The 20393-nt window shown below is 43.8% G+C and overlaps 1 protein-coding gene across 2 annotated transcripts in view; it reads left to right on the forward strand.

Annotated features, from left to right (window-relative positions):
• WBP1L (WW domain binding protein 1 like) overlaps positions 1-20393 on the forward strand; it is a 65581-nt gene continuing 45188 nt past the window's right edge. The window contains exon 1 of one of the 2 annotated variants that reach the window (XM_055811605.1): positions 1-107. In XM_055811605.1, the coding sequence (XP_055667580.1) occupies positions 21-107 (87 nt within the window). In that variant the 5' untranslated portion in view covers positions 1-20. The remainder of the gene's footprint in view (positions 108-20393) is intronic. The other variant, XM_055811610.1, reaches the window with a different exon arrangement.

A 20393-nucleotide genomic window follows, 5' to 3' on the forward strand; every position in this document is an offset into this window, starting at 1 on the left:
GAGCGGGGGGTGGGGGGGGGATGGCGAGGAGGCTTCGCGCCGCTATGGCCTTGCTGCTGTTCCAGGCCCTGCCCGAGGGGCTGCCTGCCAGCGTGGAGCCTGCCCAGGTAGGGGCTGCCCTGGGGGGCCCGCCTGGGGGGGGGTCTGGGGTCGCGCCGTGCTGGGGGGGCCGTGTCCCTATGGTGGGAGCCGGCTGTGGGGGGCGCGCAGGCCTGGGGGGGCAGCGGTGTGAGCGGGGGGGGCTGCGCCCTCCGGGCTGAGGGAGGTGGTCTTTGGGGTAGGGGTTCAGGCTGGGCTGGTAGGGGTGGGAGCGTGCGTGGGGTGTCTGGGGCTCTTGGGGCTGAGGGAGGAGGCTTTTAGGGGCCCGCTTAAGGGTTGGGGACCCCCCCTTGACTTAAGTAAAGCTGAAGAAGATGCAGAGACCCTCAGTCTGGGGGTGCTTGTGTGTCGTGGGGATGGAGAGGTGTAGGGGTTGGGTGGCAGTGCCTCTTGGAGGTGCTTTGTATGGCAGGGTGGCTGCAGGACATGGAGGAATGATGTTTAATGGTGGTGGAGTGGAGGTTATGGAGAAGGTGGTTATGGTGAGGGCAGAAGGCTGGAGCTGGCAGGTGCGCAGGGGCCTGCGGGTGGAGGAGCGTGTGTCTTTCGGTGGTGGCAACAGGGGAGAATGTGGCCTGTGAGGGGACGGGGCTGGAGGAGGTTTGGGATGAGCTGAGGGGTGGCCGTGGGGTAAGTAGCCAAAGGACCTGGGTCAGCAGTAAATGAGACTTGTGTGGTGCTGCACAAGCCAGGTGAGCCAGTCTTCCCCTGCAGGAGCTGTGGTGGGGAGGTTCGACGCAAGCCTCTGCATAGATGGAAGGAAGAGGGGGTGTGTTTCAACTGGGATGAGGGGGACCAGGCCTTGTCTTTGTAGGCTGTGACCACTTGCTTACTACTTTCTTCGTGCCTGGAAAGGGTTTTAGTGAAGTTGATTCTTTCTTCTTCATCTCTTTATTCTTTCCTGCCTATGCTGCAATGTGTACCGTTCAGCTCTCCAGTGATGTTCTTGGCTCCCCCAGTGTAGATGCCTGTAAACCTCTCCCACCCTGATATGTGGGAGCGCGTTGATCTCTGAGCACCACTCAGAGAGGACTATACTAGGCCAAGCAACCTATGCACGACCAGGATCTTACTGTCGCAGAGTCAAGATGTCTTTTTTTCATCCTCTGCAGGACACAGATGGAATATGGTGACTTCTGATTTGATGTGGTGTATTACTTTTAAGTTACAGATTGTAGCTTGCATTTGTTGAAGGTCTGAGCCAGTGAGATGCTGATCTGTGAGTGTAGGTCACAGACTGTGGGTTGCATGGTGCTTGATGTCATGGTGGTGCAGATGGGGAGTGTCCCTTCTGGAAGGGGTTCATTGAAATACTTCGCAATGCTTCTGCAGGAGGAGGAGGTGAGGAGTTTGTCTATGGCTACAGATGTTACCCTCCTTTTAAATTTCCTTCTTCTTTTCAGGGTGCTGAGCACACCAGATCTACTTTAATAGCTGTGTAATTCCCTGTTGGTAGTGCCATCCCAAATCTCCTTCAGCTGCACCAAGGCTATGGTTTGGCCATTATTGCCCTGGGGAGCCAAGTGCAGGATTGCATTGAACAGTATTTTTTCCGTGTTGTCTTAAATGCCTTTAATAGATAGAAGTGCTAGTTGTTGCTCTGTTTCGTCTGTGAGCTGCCATACATGAACTAAGCGTATATGAGCACATCTCAGGTTTGTTTTGGTCTCCGGTTGTTGCAGTATTCCAGCTGTGAGCAGTGGTCGGCTAGTAGGATTATCTGTGCAGTAGCTGTGAAAGTCTTCAACCGTATACATGCTCATAAAAATACCATACCTGCTTTGAAGACTGTGGAAGATGCTCCCTGCATCATACAGCTTATACATTTGTCAAAGAGCTGGTAGAAGAAAGGAATAGGAAGTAGAAAAGGAGGAAAGGAAAAAGGAGGAGTGTGGAAGCAACCATACAGGTAGGTTGCCTGTGGAATAGTTGCATACATGACTTGTGGATATCCTCTCCAGTCAGTGCACCAGAAATAATCCTAAAATAGTAAGTCTTGAGTGGTATAATACATGAGAGTGGGAGAGAAGAGCTTTGGCGGCCTGTATTTTCTTTAGAGCACTTAGATACAGATGCATCTTTTACTCATTTTCTTTTCATAGTTTGTCTATATAAAACCCTTGCAGTTTATTTTAGATCTTAAATGTAGACTCTGTCTGTCAAAAGGCTGGTATTATCTCACTGCATACTAGAGATTGACAGCTACCCACTCAAAAATGACAGTGGTTATGTAGGATCTTGAACACCAGTATGTGACAAAACTTTGCCTGCTTTGGCGTGTGTGCACCTTGGAGCCTGTTTTCCTGGGAGCTTGTAGAGAGGAGCTGCAGTGGGGCGGTGCTGGAATAGGAAGATCTCCGTACCAAGGGTTCCGGTGTTTCTAGCTGAAACTCTTGACAGCTTTTGCCTCTTGTTCTCTCAGATTGTTGCTGCCCTTGCTGCCTCTTGTGACCGCTGCCTACTTCCATCTATCTTGCAGACATTTGCCATGCCCTGCTTGCGTCTGCTGTCTGGGGGAGCTTGTTTTTCAGGGTCCATGCCTCCTTGCCTGTAAAAACAGTCCCACAGACCTGGTGGTCTGAAGCTGGGAGGTGCTGCAGGAAATGTGTCCTCTAAATAATTCAGGAGGTGGAGCTGTACTGCCTAGCCACACTGAACAAACATTCCCAAGAACATGCTGTACCCTCCACAGGAGGGTCTGATTTTTCAGGTTAAAATAAGTCCGGGCTGCCTAAGATCTTCAAAGACCTTTCTTTTAACTAAGGCTTGTTTAGGGTGGTGGGTGGAGGAGAGTGAAGATAATTAGCACATTACCATCCTGAATCCAAGTTATTTAACTGTCTCCATGACTATTCATTGCCGTTTCACTTGTAATCAGAGCGCAAAACTCTTGTTAACTGGAGTTGAAGCATTTGTCAGTAGATTATGGGCAGAAATAATTGCAATTGTGTAATAAAGTTAGGATAAATGTCACAGGAAGAAGAAATCTAGCCATGTTCAGTTGCGACCATAGATGTATAGCCTTAACTGCACAGCTTAGCTGGGCACTCCCCTCTTGGTTTGAGGGAGAAGGAAGTGGGGAAATAAGAAATTAATATATTTTGAAATGAATGTGATCGAATTTGTAATGAAGAAGTTTGAACAGAATAAGTTTTCTATTGTAGTTTGTCTCTACAGGGCAGAGTAAAGGTTGACTGCCTTAACTATCTGTCTGCTTCCCACGCCTACAACTTAATTATCACATAGTTTTCTCAACTGTTGTTTTCTTTAAAAACAAGAGATTTAAGTGAATGTTAACTATGTGACAAGTCTGTGGAATCTGTCTTTCTCTAATAATGTGGTTTTGAGCCAAAATCTGACAGAAGCAGGCTCTTCTTAAAGACCGATTTCATCCCAAATTGAAGAGTTTTCTTGAAGTACTGTGACTTGAGGGATGATTCATCGTATGTGACAAAGAGGATGGATCCTTGCTTTAAGGAAGAACTCAGCGTGACTGTCGCTGTGGCTAACACCCCCATAACGCAGAATTTCTGTCCAAGGCTGTGCTCTTGCTGTGACCACAGCTCTGATTGCACCAATATGGAGTTACTACACTTCATCTAAGAGTTTGGCTGCACTTGGGCCCTTTCAGAGCATCACTTCATCAGGTAGTTTGTGAACTGAACAGCAAAGTTTCAATTATCCCCACGTAAGAGAGGCTCGTCTCCACATCCGTAAATTTAAGACAACTTTTTTGATTAAGGTAAAGGTAATTAGTTGCAACTGCACTTCTGTGTCTTCCAAAATGCATCAGGGTCTTCAGAAGGAGAGCTGCTTGTATAACCATAGGATATATTTTGTCTTCCATGACATCTTTGTCTGTGACTCTTGGTTTTTGGCTTGCTAATTTCCACAGTTTTGGCAGGAGGCAGCAGAGATCAAAGTACGTCCTGTACTTGCTCAGAACAGGAACCTCTAAATAACTGCGGATTGGATTAAGTACTGCTCGTACCGTGATGATTAAACCACTGTGAACTCTGGCGCCTCATCTGTATGGCACACTTTCCAGCGGATTGAAATTTTTTTGTTTGTGAGTTACCCTCACAATTACACAAAATGCTGTAAGAATTTCTCCTTGCATCTCTGCAGCAAATGGAAAGCCTGGTCTGAAAGTGTCTGATAGATCCTGGGGAGAGTGTGGCAGTTTTCTTCAGGATAGTCGAAGCAACTCCGACTGGGGCCTGTCATTGCCTTTCTGAGAATTTCCCTGGCACCCTCCACATATTAATTAACAAATATATAACACTACCTTAAGAATAAAATTGGGTAGCTCTTGTGGAGTAGTGCTATGCTGCAAGGGGAACTTGGAAAGGTTCATCTGCCAGAGTTGTTTCGATATGGTTGGGGATTTTTCCATCCTCTCAGCCTCAAGAGCCAGGCAGGGTCAGGCCAGGTCAGCCTCATCTGGCTAGCAGCAGCATCCAGTACTGACAGCACCAGCAGTGGCTCCGCTGGGTGCAGTGCTTCTGGGTGACTGCTGCTGGGCAGCAGGGATCCTGCCCAAAGTGGTGATACCACTACTGGCCCTTCCAGTGAGGCAGAGGGATGAATGTGCTCAATGTCTGGCCACATTTCAAGAGCAGTTACTCAACCCTGGCTAAAACACCCATCGACCCTTCACTTTGATTCCTAGAAGTGCTGCTCACCATAGCATCTACAGCGGTTGCTTTTCTGCTGACAAAAATGCAAACTGTGCTTTTATATGGCTCTGTCAGCCTGTATTAACCCGATGTTACGCTGAAGTTCATCTTTGTCTTTCTGTGGTATTAGAAAGGCATTAATGTAGGGAGCAGTTTATGTTTCTTTGTAATCTGAAAACACAGGGACATCCTCCAAGGTAATGGGCAGTATATTTAGTAAATGCAAACAACCCACCTTTTCTTTTTGCCCTTTTTTCCCTTTAAGTCATACTGGGAGGACTCGCGGGATTGAACAGACATTAGCTTGTGGTGGCACAAAGGCTAGTGATCTTATGGTCTGCTTCTCCATCCAGTGTTGTCTGTGCTGTGCCCTTTGGTCGTGGCTCTGCATATGTAAACGTCTCCTTGTCTGGCATGTCATGCAGTTTTAGTAGCTGAGCTACATGTGGCCTTTTGTTCTGTCTCCTGACAACATGCATGCTTGGTACTGGGTTTGGGGATGTTCCTCAAATCTAAGCTGCCCTGTTTTACAGGGTACAGGGTAGGTAAGAGTTTGCCCTTTCCGGTTAGCTGCATAGGAATCTGCTCAGCTTATTAATGCATTTAACTAGTGACTCTATGGCTGTACACACTCCTGTCTTGCATTTGTTTCAGGGGGTTCATGAATCCAAGATGACTGGGCAAGCTGTTCCTGCCAGGGTTGGGCTGTTGTTTTTGCAATATGGGGGAAAGGACTCGACATGTCAGAGGCATCTCAAAAGCAGTCTCTGAGGCAGGGCTGGTGACAATCTCAGAAGGGCCATGAGTCATGGCAGGGCAGAGATACTCACTGCACATTGCAGGACAACCTGATTGGGCCAGGTTTTGGTCTGTGCTTCCAAGTCGGAAGAAAGCAAGCATAGAGTGTGGGATGGGACTCCTGGATGACTTCATAGAGAGATGCTGATGGGGAAATCTCGTTCCTCCTTCCCCTTGCTGTCTTGTGTGATTAGAAAACCCACAGTTAAGAAGACAGGCTTTGAGATGCCAACACCTGGGTGCTGTGGCAGCAGAGCTGTGACAGGCAAGATTGCCTGCGTGGCTGAGCCTGCGAACAGTGCACATAACAAACACGCCTGAAGTAATAGCTAGCTGGAGAGAACAGTCTTGCCAAGCAGGATTTACATGCCCATACCTTACCTGTGTCAAGAAGTGTGTTGGTGTGGCAGTCACAAGTGATGTTTCTTCCTGATTTCTCAGGTAGTGTTTGACTGCAAAGGAAGGCTCAAGGTGCTGCAGAGACCTGCTGTTTATCTGCTTGGACAAGGAAGAACTTGATTTTTCTTAATGATGTGATTATCAGTGGGATCACTGCCCCCAGTATTATTTTTAGGTAACTGCTGTAGTCTCTGCAATGGCTTGTGAAACTGTAATGGAGCACTTTGCATGAGAGTCCTTGCTGGGTGCGAAGTGAGGTTGTTATCCAAATCTGGGTTCTTCACCCAGCGTGCAAGAGCCTATCCACACTGAGAGCTGTATATTTGTTTATTGGTATTTGTTTTCTGCACAGACATGGGGGCTAGGTAGTAAATTCACAAAGCTAGCCACCTCTTGACAATAGCTGAGATTTTATACACTTTGAACAATTGTTTGCAGTTACTTCAGTCACAATTCTTATTGGTTCTTACAAGCCTCTTCACCATTTAAAGGTACTAGACTATGGGGAGGGGGCTTTCTTTGCTCGAGGGTGGATCTTTTAGTATGCTAATTAGGAGAGTTCACACATAGTTCAAGTAATTTTCTGTTTGGTCTCATTAACCTTTTGGTTCTCCTTGAGATTACCGTGTTACTTCTTACCTTGAGTATTTATGGTGTCTGTTCCTTCTCCCAAGGCCATGTCTTGTTAACTATTTGTAAGGGTTGATTAACATCCTGTGTCTTTCCAATTATTTCTTGTTTTCTTTAAATCAAGTAATTCTCGCATCAAATCCACCTCTGAGACTGTATAAGGGAAGAATTTATTTTTCCCCTCATATTAGTCTCATCGTTACATTAGTTGGCCCACCCAAGATCGAACAACATCTCCATATACGTTGAATTAATACATATATACTCACAAATATTAGAACTCCTGCAATCACAATGCATATCACCTTCTTTATCTGTGAACTTAAAATCTGGTACCCAAGAGGTCAGCCATTTCCACATTTCAGCAAAGCCAATAGAACTGTCATAATTTTGTATCTCATGTAAAAATTTAGGTTGTTTCCAAATGTCATTAAGATCTGTAGATATTCTGCTGCTTTGGTCAATGTAAATACAGGAACTAGAAAATAAGACTGTACACGCACACACCCCCCCTTAGATGCTAACAGCATGTCTAAAGCTATTCTGTTTTGAATAGTAATGTCCGCTAATTTTTATACTTCTTTCTGATCTCATTTCTTATTTTCTCTACTATTGCTGATATATTTATTATAGCTTTTTCAAGCTTACTTACTCTTAACCACAGTATAAACCATCTAGCAATTGAATGAAAGCCTGTCGGCCTTTCAATCAAAGGATTACTTCCCATGTGTCTTTTCATATAGGATCACAATGACACTATAATCCTGGTGTCAATTCTTCAACTATAGTTACATTCAGTAATATTGTCCCTAGGTGGATTTGTTACCTGGTGCGCAGCGCCAGGTCACCACGTGGAGGTATTTCTATTCCTTCATTCTAGTTTGCTCAAAGTAGGGAGCTAGGTGGTCACTCACAAATGCCTTGCTTGCTGATTGTCAAAACTTTTACACATTTCAGCAAGCAGAGACATAAACTTTCATGATTTACGAGTAACAATTCTTTCATTACTTAATACTCAGCTTCCTATTCCTCAAACAGTTCTCTTGCTTCTTATGCTAATTAGTCTGCATGTTCAGTCTCAACTTCTTTTTAGGTCTGGGGGTGAGTGGGGGTGAGTTGGTGGTCAATGGGTAGATGGTAGTGATCTCCCTGCCAGAATTACCTTTCCCCTAGTTAGTGCTTCTGGTGGTAAACTTCCAGTCAGTTCATTCATCTGGTGGTACTTTCCTCCTTTAAACAAAGAACTTGCTGGTGCTTAACCAAGTGCTTAGTAGGGCATTCAAAAATGCTTGTAACTTGATTTAACCATTAACAATTAATTTCTTCTGATTGTCTTAAAGTAAAACTACTAACAATACATTAAATTTTGTTAATAATTCCCTTAATCATTTCATGTCAATATGGCTCCTAAAGTACAAGTTCCTGACCAATTTATAGGTAAAGACTTTCTTGCTTTCATCACCCAGATCCAATACCAAGCTTTTCCTTCTGGGACTGGCTAACATGAGACTTGGGTTTTAAGAATTGGTGTCAAAACATCAATTGTTTTATTACATTTTTTATATTTCCCACTGGAAGGTGGATAACCTGTTTTGCAGTCTTAATTTACCTGTTCCTTTTTGGGGACTGCATCTGTGGATAGAAGTGCAATAATTTTGTGGGAGATCAAGGGCAGTTACTTTCTGTTCTTCTATTCTTTCGTTTATATTAAAGGATATATTTGTCCATAATTCTCCCCATGAAGTGTGTATAGACCCAGCAACTGGTTCTGTTCACTATTCATATTGTTTTGTGTCCTCCCAAGGAACCTTTCATGGCTGCCTCTCAGGGTTCCTGCATTGTCCTATCACTATAACTGAGCAAAGCTTTGATAGCAATTTATAGTACCATTTCTTGTTTACAAGGAAATTAGTATTTCTCTGGATGCACTCTTATCACTACTACAGCTCTTATAACGAGCATGCAACAGTACAAAATTAATCCTCAAGTACAATCTAGTTCAATATATGATTTTCCAGAATCCCATATACAGGTCATTAAACTTCAGAAATTTTTAATTTACAGTCTCTGGTTTGTTCAGTGGTCCACTGTTTTGTCATAGGTGCCTTCTTCACTCGGGTATAATGTACCCAGGAGTCGATTCCTTCAAATTTCACTCCTGTGTAAGCAGTCAGTAAAACAGTATATGATCCTTTCTACTTTTCTTTTAGTGGTTCATCTTTCCAATTTCTGCAGTAAACCAGATCTCCTGGTTGAAAGTGATGCACTGGCAAGTTCAAAGGTAAAGGACCTCTAGTTTACTTATTTAACAACCTGTCTCACTGGATTGTATGGCAAGGGAAGGCTTCTGGCCACCCTGAAAAGGTGCCTACTGAAACAAGCAGATGCTTACACTGATTGCACCTCAGTAACTCAGGAGAATCTATTTGCCAGTGTTTCCCAGCAGTAATTCCTCTCTTTCCAAACTGCTCTATGAACCTGAATAACTCCAAACACATACTTAGAATCTGTATACACATTAATCCTTTTTCCTTTTCCAATTTCTAATGCTCGGGTTAAAGCAATCATCTCTGCCTTTTCGGCTGATGGTATTAGGAGGTAATGGGTTAGCCTCAATATTTTCAATTTGAGTCACCACCGCATATCCTGCTTGTCTTACTCCATTATATACAAAGCTGCTCCCATGTGTGAATAATTCCATGTCCAGGCTCTTTAGCGGTCCATCTTTCAAGTCTTATCGAGCAAATTTTTGCTTGTAGACCATACTTGAACAATTATGTTGTAGAGGTTCTTCTTCTGGCAGGGGCAGTAGGATGGCAGGGTTCAGGGAGCTTACTGTTTTAAGATTGGTGTTGTCTTGTTCCAGCAACACTGCTTGGTATCTCATTAGTCAACTAGGAGAGATCCAATGATGTCCTTCCAGTTCTAGAATGGCTGTTACCGCATGAGGCACTAGGACAGTTATTGGTTGTCCTAAAGTTAATTTTCAGGCTTCTTCAATTAACAATGCTGTGGCAGCTACATCTCGTAGACAAGCAGGCCAGCCTTTACTTACTTCGTCTAATTGTTTAGGAAAGTGACTGGCCACTTCCAGTCACCAAGCAGCTGAGTTAACACTCCCAATGCCACCTGCTGTCTTCCGTGTACATGTAGCTGAAAAGGCTTTTCATGTTAGGTGAGCCCAAGGCTGGGGCTTCCATCAACCTTATTTCATCAAAGCCTTTCCGACATTCTGGAGTCCTTTCTAACAGTTCTCTGGGACCTTTTATGGCTTCGTATAAAGGCTTAGTCTTTAGTCCAACATTTGGTATCCACATTCTGCACCATCCTGCCATTCCTAAAAATCCCCATAGCTCTCTTTCTGGCCTTGGCCAAAGGGCTACACAGAGGAATCATGGATTGGCCTGACCCTATCCTAACCAAAACCAAATACTGTTGGCTGTGGCCCCTCTACAGCCTACCCCAATACACACTGGGCTCTGACCCCTTTGGTCAGTTAAGGCCCCTGTGACTGGTGTCTAAATGTGAGAAATACTAATCTCTTGTGAGAGTAAATTCTAAATGGGATACCCACCAATCCAGGAATTTCCCCCCGCCCCGCCCCCCCCCCCCCCCCCCCCCCCTTTTTTCCTTGCACAAATATCTCTGTTTGGGCATTGCATCTTTGAGTTGCTTGTCACCCCAACTTTGGAGAGAATCCAGAGGAGTCCCTGATCAAGTGTTCAATGTGTGCTGGAGCTCTGTCCAGTCTGGTCTGCTGTCAGAGATGACAAGCAAGGTCTTATGGCTGTCCTGTCTGAGTCCCCAAAACTGTTACCCCAAATCTGGGTTCTTTACCCACTGTGCAAGGGCTGGGTATTTGTTTATTGCATGTCTGCACAGATATGGGGGCTAGGTGGTAAATCCACAAAGCTAGCACAGCTCTTAACACATGCTAAAAAAATTTACACACTTTGAACAACTGTTTACAATTACAAATAGCCACAATTAATTCTCATTGGTTCTTACCAACCTCTTTGCCATTTGAAGTTACAGTATTCTTTGCACGTTTTTTGGGGAGGGGGCTTTCTTAGCTCGAGGGTGGATCTTTTAGTATGCTAATTAGGATTGTTCACACAGTTCAAGTAATTTTCTGTTTGGTCTCATTAACCATTTGGTTCTCCTTGAGTTTGCTATGTTGTTTCTTACTTTGAATATTTATGGTGTCTGTTCCTTCTGCCAAGGCCATGTCTTGTTAACTATTTGTAAGGGTTGGTTAACATCCTGTGTTTTTCAAATTATTTGTTTTCTTTAAATCAAGTAATTGTTGTATCAAGGTGATGATGGCAGACTGATAGAGCAGACCAAACCATTTAATGACAGCGTGACCAGTGCTCCCTGGCATGCTGTGTCCTGAACAACATCTGCAAATAGAAAGGAGAGACTTTATTTTGTGTGGAGGCAGCTTCTGGTCCTACTGGCTTGCTGGCCTCCTCCACTGAGCCAGTATCCATCTGCCCAGCATCACCTGAGGTTGGTCCAAACTGATAAGAGAAAAAAGGATGTGAGAGCTGGGTTGTATAGGAGATTTAGATGCAGTTTCCTGACTCTTCCTCCTTCCCAAGGGCTTTTACACCAGCATGTTGTAAAACAAATCCAACCACTGACGGTGACTGTGGCTTGCTAGCAAGTGACAACCTGAGCATGGGAGGAATCCCCAGTGCATTAGGGGGACAGAGCTTTTGCCGTTTAAAATGCTGGTGGCCTCTTGCTGATAATGAGTTCCAGGGGTGTAGGTGGGTATGGCAAGCAGCTACCAGAACTGACAAGCTGTAGGGTGCTGAGTTTAAGGAAGAAGGGAGAACAAGGACCTTTCCTTTTTTCATGGTCACTCAAGACCTCAGGATCCTGAGTGTGGTCCTTAGGACTAGCAGAGGAAAGAGTTTACCTCAAGAAAGGAAATATCTATCAGTAAAGCAAAGGATTCTCCGTTCTTCTTTCCTCTTTAATCTATTGCATTACTATGAGGTGGAAGTTTGTTACTTCTAGTGGTGATGTGTTTTTATTTCATCTCTGGTTCTTGTGTGCACAAGGCAGCAACAGAAATTTCAGAGGCAACTCAAGAGCAGAGGTCCAGGGGAGTTCTTGTGGGTTTGGTTGTTGTGTTTTTTCTTCTTGAGATATGGGAAGGATCATGATCAAAGCAAAAACTAAATGTATCTTGGCTCTATTTGAGGCCGAGGAGCTTGTCAAGATACTGATTTGCCAAAAGTCCTGGAGTGGGCAGGAAAATGGATTTTGTTAATGCAAAGAAGATAGCTCACAGAAGGAGGTGAGCTTTTTGCAGTTGTCAGTGTCTCTCTCCCCATTAATTAATTTTGAAGCCACTGGCCGACTTGAACTAAATTTGATAGGAAGAGGCATCAAAGATGCATAAGATTTCAACAGAATTCCTGAAAACAGATAGGCACAGAGATCTTAAAACAAAGCAAAAACATAAACCCCCAAAACAAAAAAAACCCAAACACCTCAACAAACAGGGAAGCATCAGGGAATGAGAAGCTACAGTTGCAAGCTTATTAAGCACTGGGAAATTTGTGAGTCCATGATTGATGGAGTTGATACATGTCCTAGCTTCAAGAAAAGTTTCAGTCAGAGCTCACAGTTTACTAGCCTGGAAAGTCAGTCAGCCTTGTGGAACAAATTGATGGGAGGTCAGCTTTACAGAGCTCCAGTGGTTACAGAACTGCTTTTATTTTTCTTTTCTGTCTCCTGCTGGCTGAACAGCAGATTGAAGAGGAAAAAGCAGATAAGCTGAAGAAACAGTTATGAAGGGTGTGTTTTGGCAGGAATCTCACCACCCCTCTTGAGCTTTCCCTTCGTAAAAGGTGTTAAGCTTTGCCTTTTGGAAGGGGGAAGGAAACCTCGGACGTTAATGGTATGCCAGCAGATGGCACAGAGGTTTTTCAGTGAACAGGACCAGTTAGCTCTTTTCTCCTGTGTCCTAGCACACAGATATGACCAGCAGGTTGATCTGTTGACCACAAGAGATTTTTTTTTTTTTTTTTTTTTTTTACTTGATATGGAACTGGAGCTCATAATCAAGACAGTCTGGGATAATGATGTCAGTCAAACAATGGTCTAATTGTGGCAGCTGCACAGAAGCTTGATACGGAAAGAGTACAAAATATGCAGAAATACTCACTGTTGCCAAGCTTTGTATTCCTGACTCTTTGTAATAAGCTCTTTATTTGTTAATACTATATCAGCCAGCTAAACATGAGCTGGCAGTGTGCCCAGGTGGCCAAGAAGGCCGACAGCATCCTGGCCTGTATCAGAGACAGTGTGGCCAGCAGGACCAGAGCAGTGCCCGTCCCCCTGTACTGGGCACTGGTGAGGCCGCACCTGGAACACCGTGTTCAGCTTTGGGCCCCTCACTTCCAGGGGGACACAGAGGTGCTGGAGCGTGTCCAGAGACGGGCAACGGAGCTGGGGAAGGGGCTGGAGCACAAGGCTGATGAGGAGCGGCTGAGGGAACTGGGGCTGTTCAGCCTGGCCAGGAGGAGGCTCAGGGGGGACCTTGTTGCTCTCTACAGCTCCCTGACAGGGGGTTGCAGGCAGGTGGGGGTCGGTCTCTTCTCCCAGGTAACTAGTGACAGGACAAGAGGAAATGGCCTCAAGTTATGCCAGGGGAAGTTTAGATTGGACATTAGGAACACTTTCTTCACTGAAAGGGTGGTCAAGCATTGGAACAGGCCGCCCAGGGAGGTGGTGGAATCACTGTTCCTGGAAGTGTTTAAAAAAATATGTAGATGTGATGCTTAGGGACATGGTTTAGTGGTAGGCTTGGCAGTCCCGGGTTAACGGTTGGACTTGGATGTCTTAAAGGTCTTTTCCAGTCTAAATGATTCTATGATTCTGTGTTTGGTTTTGTTTGGTTTTTTTTAAACATCTTTCTGTATGTGGGATCCTCTTTAAATCCCCAGTGGTGGATAGTGGCCAACAGGAAGAAGCCACAGGAGCTGTATGTCTTCTGCTTCCAGGAGAAGATCAGGCCATTCTGTTGCAAAAAATATCCTGTGACAGCCACCCCACTGGTTGTAAGCAGAAAATTGGTCCCACAGAGCTAACAACCTGCTGCAAAAGCACCTTTTAGAGCTCTCTGCTGATCAGAACAAGACTTGGGAGTGACTGGTGTGGAATCAAAGGGTTAAACAGTGCCTGGGGTCAGTCTGAGCCAGGAGGTGGGGGAAGAGCTTGAAGAGCTGGTGGGCCTGGTACAGGGGTGTTGTAAAGACTGGACGAAACCTTTTAAGAAATCAGTGTATCTTCCAAGGCCATGATACTGAGCTGACTTCATTTCATCCAGTATGTCCTGTGTAATTGTATCGGAAAAATTAACCTAAAGTGCTTTCCCCCCAACCCTTCTTGGAGGGAGGAAACACTTTTCTTCAAATATGATCTGAAAGACCTTTTGCTCTATGCTTGGAAAGCATTTAATGCAGCTACCTGAATGCATGTGAAAGTCATGACTGACATCTAGGTCTCTTGTGTGATGAATTCTTCCTTTCCTTACTGGTTTTTGCATTTGTTCATTTGCAGACTGCTTTTCAAACAGTGAATGCTGAAGAGGAGGAGGAGAGTCATGCCTGTATTGTGTTGTCTTCAAATTACTTTGTCGTTTTGACTTCTGTCTTTTTAGAAGAAGCAAACTTCACAAACAGCTTGTATTTGACTCTCCAGTCTCCTGTGATGTGAAGCTTAGATAAAACAGGCTTGCAGACATCTGTCATTGCTGATTGTCTCCATTTACTGACACTTAGCACTTGGACTCCAACAAAGCTTGTCTTAAATTGCAGTGTCAAAAATAAGAGCTCTTAATTTATTTTCCTCTTCTTCTTCTAGCTGCATTGTTTTCTCTTTGTCTCATTGTTTTGCTCCTTTTTTCCATCCATTTTACTAGGAAATTTTTCCTTAAATATTGCTCTTGTGTTTGTGGCTTATTGTTTTATTGAGTTTCTTGCTTTTTTGCTCTGTCCTTGTATCTCTGTATTTCCCAGGGTACGTGATCATACTAAACTACCAGAGAGCAGTTAGGGTGTGGAAACAAGAGTCAGGAGTTTTCTTTTCCTTGGACCTATTTTGTGGTCTTAGGCCTGTCCCTTGACTGCAAAGTCTGAGGATTGTTCTGGCATTAAAAGATGAATTCAGGAAATCTGGAGTGATTTTGCTTTTCATAGTACTGTTTTCCATTCTGAAACCTGTAGTCTGCTTTCTCTAGATGGACTAGCTGAAGAAGCAGTCCTCCTTTATTTTCAGTATGCTATGTATTTATTGAGAAGCATTGTGCCAGGAAAACTTCAGATTAGGACACCAGACAAATCTATTGTTGCCCTGTTTCACCTTTGCTGGCATGTAACTTCAGGCTGATACGAAATGTAAGGGCTTGCTGAATTCCTCATGTGAACAAAGCCCAGACCAATCTTTTTTTTTTTTCCTTCTTTTTTTTTCTTTTTCTTCTTACACAGCTTTTCACTGAGGATATAAACTCTGGGGAACAGAAAGAGCGGCAGTGACAATTTCTTGTCTGTGTCATACTATCTAGCAGTGCGTAAACAAAACTCTTCTTGCTATGATTGTACTCTAAATGATTTTAGAAGAGCTACCAAGGAATTAAGTATATTAAGTGTCCTAATAAAACAGGACTAAATTTATGTATGTAAGCATGACTTGAGAACATAGACATCTGTAGGGGAGGAAAATGGCACTAGACGAGACGTTCACAGTGGCCCAGCTGGGTGCTGTGCCACTTGCATCTTGAACCAGGCAAATGGAGGGCGTATTTGCGTCTGTGAAACAGTGTGCTTTGCACAAGTGTAATCTGAAGGCTGGCTGAGCTGCTGCTGTTGATGTAGCCATTACCACACTATTAATACAGGAAAAAGTTAATATTACAAATCTGGAAACCTTAAGTTCTAGTGGCATTTTACAAGTTGGGACAGACTCTCAAATGAATGACCCTAGATTTTGTTTATTTGTGTCCTTGCTATGAGAGCTGTTTTTATCACTAGCTCTTCTCTCGCACAGGCACTGCCTGCCAACAGTTCTTCTGAAGGCACTTTCCTTCAGGACAGGGTGCAAGGTAAAACTTGTTTATGCTTTTAACTAATGTCTTTTTAATTAAAGAAATAGGCTTTAAAAAACCCTGCTCTTTTCTGGTTCAACCCATTAACTTGTTCATTTACAGGTCTTACATTGCTTCTGTGTTTGTTGGCTTTTTCCTGGTCCTGACAGTGGGCATCTTGCATATTCTGCAGTGGTGAGGGCTCTTCAGGGTGAAGTGTCTTGATAGTTTACTTAACCCAAAGAATTAATGCAAAGGTGAATCATGGGGGGGAAAAAAAGAATTTTCAAAGGAAATTCTTCGGATTTAGTTGTTGTTGGGTGTTTTTTGAGGGTGTATTTATAAATATAAAAAGTAATTATTTTTAGAAGTCACAGTGTACTCCAGAGTCCTTCCTTTGACACATAAGTACTTTTTGTGAGAACTCTTCAGTTCTCATCCTGGCTTACCACATGATATTAAGAAGGTAATTTCACCTTTCTCATCTAAAATGGGGACATTAAAATAGCGAATATACTACAAACACCGGGGGGTTTGTATCAAAATACTGGGAGATTGTGTGGTACCAGGTGTATAAATACTGTGTAATTTCCCTCTTCAACTGGAGCTCTGGATGAGAGTCTTCAGGTCTAAATTACTAATTGTTAACCAAGAAACTCCTCGTTTTCTTCTGCACAGTTTTGGTCCAAAGGTTTTCAATGCCCTCAAGTACTATGGTCAAACTTTACCTAATTGTTGAGATACAGTTTTATTGTTCTTGGCTTCTTTTGTACTTGAGTGGGGACTGTTCTTCTATTTGTCTGGAAAGCATTACTGTAATTAATCAACATATGAAGACACATGAGGATCAAGCTTTTGTGCACCTCACAAATTGCATATGCAGTGCTTATTGCATAGGAACAAATAGTCCAAGCAAAAGCTTTTCCTTCTTTGCAACTCTTAGTTAATTGGTTCTGTAGTGAAGTCAAGAAGATTAGTTTCTCGTATTGTATTCCCCTTTGGAGGCAACACCACACAGAGATGCAGATTTGGGAACAGAGCTGTGAGATGAGAGCGAGCTTGTCGAAATGCAAACACAGAATCTGAAAAGGGAGTACAGAACGCAAACTGGCAGTGCAAACTGTTTTAATAGCTTCATTTTTGCTTGAAAAATGTTCAGATGCTTGGAACAGGGTAGTCTCTCTTCTAGATCTTTGAACTGCATACCAAAATCTTTGGATGGCCATGAACCATGAAGGTCTGCCATGCATACTTTTGGGGAGTGAAGGACAGAGGAGGCCGGAGCAGGTTGCCAGCAGGTCCCATCCATTGCAGGACGGTGTTGGGCTGGGCAGGCAGAGTGATTGGCTTCTAATTGCCCCTGAGATGTGGATGTCAGCATGCAAGCTTGCCTTGCTTTCTTTGGCAGTGGGCAATTTGACTACCCAGCAGCCCAGCTGCTGGGAAGGCTTAGACATCTGTTTTAAGTTCTTTACAGGATGGGATACTTCTTGTAAAACCTAGCCTTTCTCCAAAGACCGAAATGATCTGATATGTCTAAGGAGGACGTTCTATATTTACACACTAAAAAGATATCCTCCATTTCCAATGTCTTGCATCTCTTCCTATTTTACATTGCACCTTTCATTTAGGTGATGATCCCTCTAGTTTGACTTCCTAGTTCTTTAGTGCTGACCTGCCTCTATGCCCAAGCTTTTGGGCTTTCTATCCAGCAGAAGCCTTTCAGATAATCCTCAAGCCCTTCTGTAAAGAGGGAGCAGGGTATTTCTGTGTGGATGGTGGATGTTCGTCCTTGCATTTGCTGCTCTTTAGTTAAAGTGAGAGCTTGTTCAGTTTGTGTCAGTAACACCTTTGATCCTCTTATTTAAATGAGATAGTGGCTGTCCTGCAGAGAAGACCTCTTTAAAATGCCTTGCAAGGTTATGCTGTTGCATGACTTTTATTAAAAGTTCAAAAAATCATGCTGGACTGGAGACTGGGAATAGTTTCCCAAGTACAGTGCCCCATATTGTAGTCTGCAGCAAACACTTTATTCTCAGCAGATTGACCTCATGTGGACTTGTGCCCATGTAAGTAGCAGCTGAAAACAGTGGTCTGAGCACTAATCTGCAAGTCACAGACAGTAGGTTATTATTTAGTGAGAATGCTCCACAACTCTCTTGCTGCTGCATTTTCATTCAAAAGGTCACTTCCGTGAGTTTGTGCACAGCTGAATTTAATGTTCTTTCTCAGCAAGGCAGGCCACACTGGAGAGTGCATAATTATAATAAATACAACTTAGTTCTCAGCTGAAAAATCCATCTGAAATAAATTTTTCCAGCCCTTCCAAGAAATGCTTTTAGTAAGATAAATAAAAGCAATTCTTGCAGATTTCACATTCATTCAGCAAGAATGTTGGTGGGTGGAGGGTGCCTCCACTTAAGTCACTCATCACAGTGCCTTCTGGGCTCTATCAAATTGTATATTCAATAGCTGGCTAAGGGTAGCATTTGCAAATTGAGTTTCTTGCAAACCAATTTAAACAAAGTTCATTATTTCTTACTTGGTTTGAATCCTGGTTCTTACTTTGAGTAAAATTGTTCTTAACAGCAAGTACAGAGAGTCAGTTAGACTCTTAACTTGGGCAAACTTTAAACAATGCTTTGAGAGGTGCATCTGTTTTTAGGGACATGCATGTATTTATACAAGCTTTTGTGTTTGGGGTTTTTTTCCCTGTTTGGCACTTCTGTGTAGTCAAAGTGGATTTGTTTTCTTCTGTCTTCTATTTCGTAACAGTGGAAAAATTGAAAAAGTCTCTGCCTAAATACAGAAAGAAAGCTAAGAGGTTTCTAACACCCACCCCACCCCCCCACCCCCCCGAACTTCTAAGCAAGTAAATAAAAAAACCCCAAACACCCCTTTTTGCTTTCATCTTTCAAGAGATTGAGCAGAGTATGAAATGCCCTAACTTCCCTTTCAATTTTTGTCCAAGTATGGCGAAGAGACTCTGCTAGTTGATCAGGATCCTGCTGCTGGTGGAAGGTGAATCTTTGCATAGTTTCGTTGGTGTCCATGAGCCAGTCTGGTTACCTTTGTAGGTTTCAGAGGGGCTCTACAGGGTGATCCTTGAGTGTCTGTGCTTTTCCCTGCAAAGAGTCAAGAGAAGCACTTTCCAGTCTTCTCCACTAAAACTGTCAAAAGCTTTGGTTTGGGAGCTACCTGGTAATATTGTACAGGTTATCATTGCTGCAAGGTCACTCTTCTGCGGGGCTCTACTGGAATCTGTGAGGCTGGGAGGGAGAAAAGACTTGCATGGCATTATCAATGGTAGATGAAAGATAATAAGGCATTCATTCTGCTCTTGCCCTTGAATTTGGACAGCCCTGTGCTGTACTGCTTGGTATGAAAAACTGCATGTAAGCTGTGGCACCTAGGATCGATCTATCTTGTCCTGTTTCCTTTTTGTTTTGGTGAGGAGGCATGGGGGCCTTTCTAAGGGAAAGAAGAGCCTGATGCCTGGGCAGAAAGCAGAGGGAGGTCACTGAAATCTGACCACTCAGACTTCATTAAATGGAAGTGATAGTCCCGGGCCTGGGGAGGAGGGGTGGAAACTCACTACTTCTTCCATTCATGGTCTTTGTGCTAGGTTAGATATTCATCTCTCCAGGACTTGATATCTCTTCAAGCCCCAGTGGGTTTCCATTGACACCAGACAATGATCAAAGGGAGAATATGCTCTCTGTCAGCAGACTGTGGGCTTGTACCTTATGGTCACGTTCCATTTCCATATCGATCAGGAGCACATTTCATCAGCACTTAGATCATGACAGTCTGCATTTTTTTCTCAAGGTATTCTTTTCTCTCCTTTCTTGTCTTCCTTGTTCCTGCCACCCCCTTTTCCTGATGCAAGTCTTTGTGTTCTCTTTATTTTATCTGTTGAAGTGATCAGGAGCTGAATACTTGGTAGTTGCTAATGAAGCTTCTTTGGCAGTGAGAATGCCAGGAAAGCTCACTTACACGAATTGTTGGTTTAGGATCTCTCTGGGGATCCTGACCCTACTTGCAGACATGGTTTATTTTTGAAAGGTTGTCTTGAGTTAGAAAATCAGCTCTTGTCCTAAAATGAAAACACACATTCATCAAAAGCTGAATTTCACGTGGGCTGTGTAAACATGTAATTTGGGTTAGGTAGGTCTGGTCATTGGAATATGTGATCCTGTTGTCCAGGAAGTCACAGTGCAAGAAAAGTGGGGAACTTCAGAAAGTCACAATAACTGTCTCCTTGGAGAACTGCCTCAGAAATCCTGACCTCTGAATTTCTGCCACGTGCTTTATATGATGCTAGTGAAGACGGTTACTTGAGCAGCTGCAATGTTCTTGTGTACGTGTGTTTGCCTAACATTGTGTGGAAGGAATAATGCCCAAACCACTTCCCAGACACTCTCCCTCTTGCCCCTGCACACGGCACATGAGCAATAATCACTCTGTCAGAGCACTGTCTGCTTCCATCCATGCCACGTTTCCTCTGGTCAAATCACAGGAACATTTTGCTAGGGGTCCGTGCACTTGAATTTTTAGGGGTGATGGCTGTGTGCTCTCTGGCACCTCTGCTCTTTGCCAAGCCATCATCCAGGGTTGGTGTGTAAGATTTGAGGCTGACCTGGATACTCTCTTCCTAATCTCCATCCAGTAAAAGTTTCCTGTGC

Source organism: Falco peregrinus, chromosome 1 (genome assembly GCF_023634155.1).
Source record: "Falco peregrinus isolate bFalPer1 chromosome 1, bFalPer1.pri, whole genome shotgun sequence".
NCBI classification, from domain to species: Eukaryota; Metazoa; Chordata; class Aves; order Falconiformes; family Falconidae; genus Falco; species Falco peregrinus.